Source organism: Rutidosis leptorrhynchoides, chromosome 7 (assembly GCF_046630445.1).
Source record: "Rutidosis leptorrhynchoides isolate AG116_Rl617_1_P2 chromosome 7, CSIRO_AGI_Rlap_v1, whole genome shotgun sequence".
Taxonomy (NCBI): Eukaryota; Viridiplantae; Streptophyta; class Magnoliopsida; order Asterales; family Asteraceae; genus Rutidosis; species Rutidosis leptorrhynchoides.
The window spans coordinates 108,961,424-108,970,736 of record NC_092339.1 but is presented as its reverse complement, the minus strand read 5'-3'; the positions used below and the strand labels follow the sequence as shown (position 1 = coordinate 108,970,736).

Sequence of the window (9,313 nt, the reverse complement as noted above, 5' to 3'; positions counted from 1 at the left end):
ACTTATGTGTTATCACATTAGTCAGTGAGACAATCAAATCATAATGAAAGTTAAGCATTTCACTAAGTGAATATAACATGATTAGTGATATTGCAAGCACTTTAATACCATTATTGGATGAAGTATTGATCATTCATTTATCAAAACAAAGGTTAGAATACAAGTATAGTTTGATGAAAGATGTTGATTATGGTGCCTTCGGTTGACCTGCGATTACCGCCGATCAACCACAAAAACGTTCTTAACATTTCTTTTAAGGCATGCATTACACATCTGCGATCAACTTACGGTCTCACCGCAAGTTCGAGCCGCAAATTTTTTTTTTATACTAACTCGTTTTGTATTTTGATCATTTGCTAGATAAATGTAGGCTTATGAATTTGCGTGTTTACTTAAATCAAAGTGTAATCACACTCTTATTTTATCGTCATCAAAACAAAAACTAACAACATTCGAATATTATCTTTGGATATCAACCAAGGGTATTTATCAGTTCGATTTTCGGTTTATTCGGTTTGGTGTCCTCGATTTTGAAAATTTTGTGACCAATACCGAATAGAAATTCAAAACCGAAAACCGATTTTAAATTTGATTTCGGTTAAAACCGAAAAAATCATAATTTAATCAAAGATACATATAAGTTGACTTTGCTTTCCAATTATGAATTTTTAGATTGATTTTTGGTTTATATAAAGTATAATTTTTTATATTATTGGTTATATTCGGTTTTGAATTCGGTTTTTGGTTTAACGGAATTCTGAAAAGTGAATTCAATTACAATTCAGTGTTTTTTCGGTTTAATTTTCGATTTAAACGATTCGAAATCAAATATTGAACACCCCTAACCAACAACAGTGTTCAAAGACTTGTATTTTTATAAGGTACACTCATTCATTTTTACAATATTTTAGAATGATGTCGCCATTTGCAACACTAATGAACGTAGATGTCACGCATGAACTAGGGTTTATTAGCCATTGATCTCAGTCTATCGATATCTTTTTAGTCGTTTTGATACCTATTTGAACATGTCGACTTGGATCTCGTTGAAAGCGACAGAGCCTACCAAGTCGTTTCCTAAACACTTTTTTATTCTTACCTTTTCAAATCGTATATCCGCATATTCATTCTACGCAGCCCTAACTAGATTTGATACCGTTGTTTTTTCCGTTGAACACATCCTCGATATTTAGATTCTCCAATCCATCAAAACCTCACCATTTAGATTATCTACATCCGTCGTTTATGGATTGGATCAAATGAATATCCACCGGCTCGGATGATAATGGTCACCTTACAGATGACTATATCAATCTATGTTACCAAATAGCACAATCTTACTGGATGAAACATCAAATATGAAAGCAACAAAAAAATTGGTCTTGAATTTTCTTTTTTAGAAAAATCAGCAAGAAAATGCAACCAGGTGCACCCAATTTACATGGTTTTATGCTAGCAATAAGGCACTAATAATCTTAAGATAACCAAGTTACAGCGTTGTTACAATACATCTGGAAGTTGACCAGAACATAATAAGCAAGGAATTTCAGTTATTCAAGCGAAAATTTTGTCTATGCCTTTACAAACACATTTCAAACACGCGATAAACCATAAATCTTAATGAAAAAAAAAACACCAACACTACCAAGCTTTTGTACTATGATCAGCCCATTAATGATCACACTGCGCCAATGTTTCTGTGTAAGTTCATGTTGACCCTGCGAGTAGACAAGCAAATGTTAAGCAATGGGTCAGGAATAGTGAATTGTTATAACAAAATTAATGTATTAGCAATAGTAATCTAAACCTTGGAATAAAATCATTAAGGAGGTTGAATGAGTTAAAAGTTCGCACGGGGCAACTTTCAACCCGTTTGACCCATAAGACCAATCCCCCATTTTGGCTAAAACTTCTTGTTTTACATGTTCGAGATCAGACACAGCCAAAATACATAAGTTAATGGTTGACATTGCCACCTCCAGTATTGTTATTTGTACATCTCATTATAAAAGTCGAACTTTACATACGTAGTCCTTGAATTATTAATTTATTACCTTTTCAACTAATCAGGGGTAATCATTTTTATTAACTTGATCCAAAAATGGAAAGTGGATCTCTTAGTAATGGCAGGATAGGGTTTACGTTTCTATAGTTTATAAATAACTACAAAACCACTTTTCACTATCTCCGCATATCGTCTATACTGAAATTTTTTAATATCAGTGGCGATTCCAGCATCAAAACTCGATGGGGTCCTGAAATTTTGTTTCAATACTAGAATTTTTTTCCCAGAGAGAAATATTCATTTGAATCCATAAATTAAGTTGAGATCCAAGGAACCAATGAGAGCGCGACATGTGACGCGAAAATCACATGTGATTGAAAAAAATAAAAAATTTACGAAAAAAAAATTTTATTTTTTTTCCGAAATTTTTTTTTAAAATTATTTTTTAAAATTTTTTTTTATAATAACATGTGATTTACCTGCACAATCACATGTGATTGAATTATACAATCACATGTGATTGGATTGACATGCATAATTACATGTGATTGGATTTACAATCACATGTGATTGACATGCATAATTACATGTGATTGTAAAAAAAATTTGAAAAACAAATTTTTTTAAAAAAATTCGAAAAAAAAAAAAAATTCGAAAAAAAAAAATTATGAATTTTTTTTCAATCACATGTGATTTTCGCGCTACATGTCACGCTCTCATTGGTCCTTTGGATTTCAAGCAAATTAATGGATGCAAGAGATTACAACTCTACTAATTATATTTGAATGTTATTTTAGTGGTTGTTTATCTAAGAAAAACCACAAATTCAAAAAATATATGGGGTCCTGTAGTTAAAATTTTATTTTAGTGGTTGTTTACCTAAGAAAAACCACAAATTCAAAAAATATATGAGGTCATGTAGTTAAATTTAGTGGCGTCCTATACAATTTAAAGAGTACTATATAATATAAAATTTCAAACTAGCAGTGTCCCATGACCCACGGGCTTCCACATAGACTCGCCACTGCATAAAGCAATAATTAAGGTTGGGCTATACATTACTCCGTATAAGGGCCGTCTCATTACTTTATAAGTCCCCGTTCGAGCAATGAAAATGAGTACTTATAAACGTTAAATTATTCAATATATATAAAAAGATAATACTACTATAAAGCTATAATTATAAATAGCAAAACAAGTTATCAATGTTTGCGAGATCTCTAAATTAAAATGACTTTTGACTTAAAGTAATTTGTGTCGAAAGAAAAAAGATAACTTTATATTTTTGTTGCAAGTTCTTTATGCCCTACTTGGACCGATAGCAAAATAAATATATATTAGGGCTTTTTTAAAATTTCGGGCCCTATAAAAATTTCAGCCCTGCCGATGGCCTATCTTGCGCAACCTCTAAGACCACGGAGTCCGAATACATAAAATAACAAAGAAGACAAAATTGAAGTAATGGATAAAGGAATAACCTCAGCCACTTTGCTGGCCAAACTGCTCATGTTATGGTAAACATACAAACATCACGACTGCATAACTTTGTTTTGTTTTACACAAGCATGTGCCTTAAACGACTGGCACTTCCACAATGAGCTCTTGTCAACAACACTACTAGAAGCGGGCCCCACAGATAACGGGCTCTTCAAAGTACCATCTTCTTTAATGATTGCTTGATCCCTATCATGACAAATGCTTAATGGCAGCTTCTTCTGCTTCATTCTTCCCCTCTTTCTACCAGAAGTAGTGACATCATCATCACCCGCTTTCACCTTCGGCCCATTTTCCTTAGTAATGTTCTCTCCTTCGTGATTACTAGATGGAGAAATTATACCATTTTCTGAAATAACCGAGGTTTTAAGCTTTTTATGTTCAGGAGTTTTTACATCAGAAGGTTCAACAACAGTCTTCGAAATTCTAGGGGAACTATTTATGGATTGATGCAATTTACGAGCCAAATCTTCGTCATCTACTTTACCATTTTCCAACATTGGTTTCTTACCAGTATACAACATTTGAAGCTCAACTTGTTTTTTGCTTTTATTCTTCTTCAATTGTTGTTCTGCAGATACCAATGAATCTTGATGATGATCTTCATCATCAATACTTGCTACTAATTCTAAAGCTTTCTTGGCAGCAGCCATAGCTTTTGCTGCTATTATCGCCTTCTCCTGAGCTGCAGCTCTAGCTGACGTGGCAACTTTGACTGCAACTTCGGCTGCCGCTTTCGAAGCCGCCACAATCTCCTCTTGTGATGGATTATCATTACTCAAATGAGCTTTTAACAAGTAACTTATACGGCTATCTAATTCATTCAACGAGCTACATGATGATGGTGATTGGGAATTCGAACTTCCATTACTGTTTCCAATAATATCACTATTCTGTTTTTTCAAACCTGCGAGTAAACGCTTTCGTGGAGGCAAAAGTACATCCGAATCCAAACGATTCACATCACATACGTCCCCTTTCATTATATGTTACATCAAAGTAATATCTTCAAACACCTTATATGCAATTACAATTCAAATTCCAATTTCAATATCCTGTGCATAAAAATTAAAATCAAACTTATAGCATAAAATCAATAACGGCCAAATCTTATTTCTGTCAAAATAACAATCAAATTCACACAATTTATTCAGATTCAGATTCAGATTCAATTGTAATTCAATTTCAATTACAACGGCTCAATACATTAAATCAACAAACAATTCAATCGATTCAAATCACAAGGAAACGAAATCATGAGGTGATTATTGATTAAAGATGTATTGTCAATTTAATTTAGGTAATTCGATTGAGCAAATAGAGATTAAATTCAACAATAGCTGAAGGAATTAAAGAGGAATAACGTACCTGATCTTGTTAATAAAAGGAGGGGTGTGTGTGTTAAAATTAGGGTTTTGAGATGTGGAAGGAAAATGGTATGCCAAGATGATGTAAAAATAAAAATAAAAAAAATATCAATATCATCAATATAAATAAATTAGGTAGTAATAAATATTGTCAGAAACAAATTAGATTGGTTTCAGTTCTAGAAAGAAACCCATAAAACGCAAATCCAGTAAAAAGTTTGTTAAACTGAAATTATTAACTTTCTAGCCTCCTTTAAGAACGGAATTTACATATGTATGTATGCCATGTGAATGTGAATAGGTTAAAAGAAAAGTATATCTATTAACGTTTTTTTCTTTTCCCAACGGTAGAATTTTTTTTAATAGTATTAAAATCAACATTGAAAAAGACGTGAGGCGGGATCAAGACAGTAGGGACCTTAAAACGTAGCAACGAAAAAAAACAGGGTCGAGACGGGGTCCGAACGGATGTTGACCAACATTGACTTTTTATATATATTTCAAACATAAACATTTTAAACATAAATATTTGAAAGTAAAAAAACGGCTCTAGTTATTGAGTCGACAGTAAGCGTCGATTTATTTGCGACTTGACTGACTCTTAGAGCCTAAATTAAATTTCAGGCAGGATTTAAAACTCATGAAAATTTGATTTTACCATTTTCATGGCGTCTCAATTTTACTTTTTTAAAATCTTTTTCCTACTTATTGGTCGGAGGTCCACTCGGAAGCAATCTCTCTATCTGTCGAATAGAGAAAGGTATGATTTTCTCTACTTTTGAGAGTGTTTTCACTCTGGGTTGAAAAATGACTTGTCTTTATTCTCATATAGGGAAAAAATTGTCTACATATCGCATCCTCTATACACCACTTATGTGGTATTAAATTTTGTTTTTGTTTTTGTTATTGTTGTATTTCAAAGTAAATATAAATATTTGTCTTTAATTTTAAATATTTATGTTTAAAAAACTTTATTTTTGAAATTTATTTAAAAAGTCAACGTTGGTCAACGGCCGTCTCGACCCCGTCTTGACCTTTTTTTTACCGGATCGGCCGTTGTTGACCGTCTATTTGGCATTGTTGACCGTTTTTTAAGCGTTGACCTTTTTTTAACCGTTTCTAGGTACGTTGCGACGGTAGCATGTAAAACCGCTGCGACGCCCGTCTCGGCCGTTTTTTACAACACTGATTAAAATGCTAAATAAGATTTACAAATATTTACAAGAAAATTAGATGAGACTGCAACCATAATGTCCAGTTACATTTTTTCTTGTGAAATCAAAAAAACATTATATCCAATTGAAACAGTTTACGACAATGTTATCTATCACATGACATTTTCTGAACGATTCATCTTCAAAGATGATACTATTCTGAAGTCTCCAAATATTTCAAAGTGTAGAATATACAATAATTGTTGTTATAAGTTGTTGATTTCCTTGAATTGACACACTGTCTATTCAACCCTACAGATTATTCAATGAAGTCCAAGAAGGAAGAGAAAGATTGATCTATTTGCCCCCTTGGCCCAAATCTGTTGCGATGTAGTACACCGAAGAAAAATATGCGTATGATCTTCAACTTCAGATTGATCCTCCAAAAGGATTCATCTCTCCAGCAAATTCACTTTTGTAGCTAGCCTTAAAAGCTTTAATCACCAAATGAAAACGTTAATCTTTATTGAAACTTGCTTACACTAGTTTGTCGAAAAGTTGGAAGTAGCCCAATATTTTTCGTCTATCTTCTTTCTAGCAGCAGCAACAACAAAAATGTTCCCCGTTCCCAAGTCGAGGAGATTGAGTCAAGAAAACATTATTAAGGATCTCCTTTAGCGCATTATTGCAATTTCATATTATGATGCCTATCGAGTTTATAAATTTTTGTTTCATTAGATGACCCATATATTAAAATTATTTTCTAAGCCACCCAAATCCAAATGTTGATAATTTGTGTCAAATTTGCAACAAAATTCATTCGAAAAAATATAATGATATATTTGGGTGGCCTTTTGATTTACAATCCCTTTTTAATATTATAAAATTTATTATAAAAATTGGTTATAGGGGACTCGCGCGTTGCAACGACGAGAGTATTGTGATATCGATTTGGGTGATTTACGGATGTGCATATATTTAATCACATATGTCATATTAGATATTTGACCAATGTGGTGTAACATATTTTTGAGATATATGATTGATCATTTTTGTACAGAAACATGATTAACTATCTTGATATAAAACATTTGATATGTTTGTTATGTATGGTGTAATGCATGTGAAAAAAATAACGATCCTAAAATATAAAATATTATAGTAACTTATATATTAAATCGATACAATCTTATTTGTAAGAAGTGATCAGTGTTTTTAACTTTTTTATAGTGTTCTTAAAATCTGACCTACTTTACAATTTTGCATGTTGTATTGATTAAAATATGATTATACATTTACATATACTTCTTTAACATATAAAAATGTTTTTAAAATTTATATATAAACAATTATACTCATTATATGTCCTAATTTTATTATTCATGTGCATATCAAATATATATATATATATATATATATATATATATATATATATATATATATATATATATATATATATATATATATATATATATATATATATATATATATATATATATATATATCTTGCTGATCATTTTGTAATTAATTTGAATTAATTATAATATCAATATAATTACAATTATCAATTTGAATAAATTATCAATTTAATTACTATTACCATATTATCCGATAGACAAATAGTAACTAGGGTCATTTTCATCCTTTTACCTTTTTTTTAACTTTTAACTAAATTTCATTACACCAACAAATCTCCCCACACTTTTTTCACAAATTCAAATCGACCCCCCAAACAGGGGTAAAGTGTCAAATAACCGTTTTCATAAAAAAATCTTAAATAAACTCCACCCAAATATTAAACGGGTCATATCTTCGCGCTCGCAACGAGTTAAATTTTTTCGACACCATTGTTAAGCTCGAAATAATTTTAGGAACACAATGTCACTAACTATACGCAAAACGGACGCTTTTTAAAAAACGCTAAATATTTGGGGTACTTTTCATACACGTTGATTTTGCGTTAAATTTTTAAAAGTCGACAATTTAATAGCGAAACGCAGAGATCAGTGTTGTAAATCTCCCAAAATCTCCCCGAGATCTCCCCCGAGATCTCGTTTTTAGAAGGCAACCGAGACGAGATGTTCATCTCTCGAGATTTCTCGGTCATCGGAGTCAAACTTAGTCAAAGCCACGATTTCTCGAATTTTCTTGCTAATTTGTAAGATTTTCTTGTAAAATTTGTAATTTCTAAGATTTTCTCGCTCACTTCTCAGATATTTTTGTAAAATCTCGTAAAAACATATATAAATATACATATATTTATGTTTTTATGTATATTTTTGTAAAGACCCGTCCTTATCCTCCTGGACGAAATCATCAACATCTGGTCCCATTGCGATGATCGACTCCAAATAATGTCCTTAGTATGAGCTAATGCACAGCGGAAGACTTAATTCGTACCTGAGAATAACATACTTTAAAACGTCAACATAAAGTTGGTGAGATATATAGGTTTGATGCTAGCAGCGTGATAACTATGGACCACAAGATTTTAAGTTTATACATAATACACTCCTCGTGTATAGAAAAGCAGTTGAGCACTTGGTAACCATACTTAACTAAAAGTCACAGCAGCATACTCTTAAAAAAACCCTACACCGTACCAAGTGTAGTAACGAGAACGAAGTACTGTGCAACCGTTAAATGCTGGTCGTCCAGCCCGGTTGGGGATGTCAGCCCGATAGATCTATCAACAGGATTCGCGTTTACGCTCCTCACGTAATTAGCAGTTACCAAGTATAAAGAGATATGCCATGGTACAACTCAACCGAGAATTTAGTTTTATCACTCGTGTCCATAACGTAAATCATTTATAAAAAAAACAGTGCATGTATTCTCATCCCAAAATTTAGAGTTTAAAAGGGACTATATACTCACCATACTGTATTTTGTAGTAAAATACATATAACATCACTGAACACGTATAAGGTTGGCCTCGGATTCACGAACCTATATCATTTATATATACATTAACACATATAATTGTATTCGAACAAATAATATATTTTACTATTAGTGATATAATTTTTATATTAATAATTTACTTGTTTATTTACCAAATTGATAAAATGTATTTATATGTTTTAAAATGGAAAACTTATTATTTGTCAAGATAATGATATAATTATGTTATGTATTAAATATATAATATTTACTTGTTATAATATTAATAATAGAAATATTATTAATAATATTGATACTTAATAATAATAATAACAATAAAAATAATAATGATATACATATAATAATATATGTTATAAATTTTGTAATAATAATAATTTCAATAATAATTT

The 9,313-nt window shown here is 31.3% G+C and overlaps 1 protein-coding gene across 2 annotated transcripts; it reads right to left on the bottom strand.

Moving 5' to 3' along the window:
- Positions 1-1,653: 1,653 nt before the first annotated feature.
- Positions 1,654-4,984, bottom strand: LOC139858043 (uncharacterized). 2 transcript variants are annotated; one of them, XM_071846894.1, is made up of 3 exons: positions 4,868-4,984; positions 3,484-4,554; positions 1,654-1,718 (listed from the first exon to the last, which is right to left on the bottom strand). In XM_071846894.1, the coding sequence occupies exon 2, from the start codon at positions 4,480-4,482 to the stop codon at positions 3,535-3,537; it is 948 nt and encodes a 315-aa protein (XP_071702995.1). In that variant the 5' UTR covers positions 4,483-4,554; positions 4,868-4,984; the 3' UTR covers positions 1,654-1,718; positions 3,484-3,534. The 2 variants fall into 2 exon arrangements, with proteins under 2 accessions (XP_071702995.1, XP_071702996.1); XM_071846895.1 differs by having other exon boundaries at positions 3,484-4,515; positions 4,868-4,941.
- Between the last annotated feature and the right edge of the window lie 4,329 nt (positions 4,985-9,313).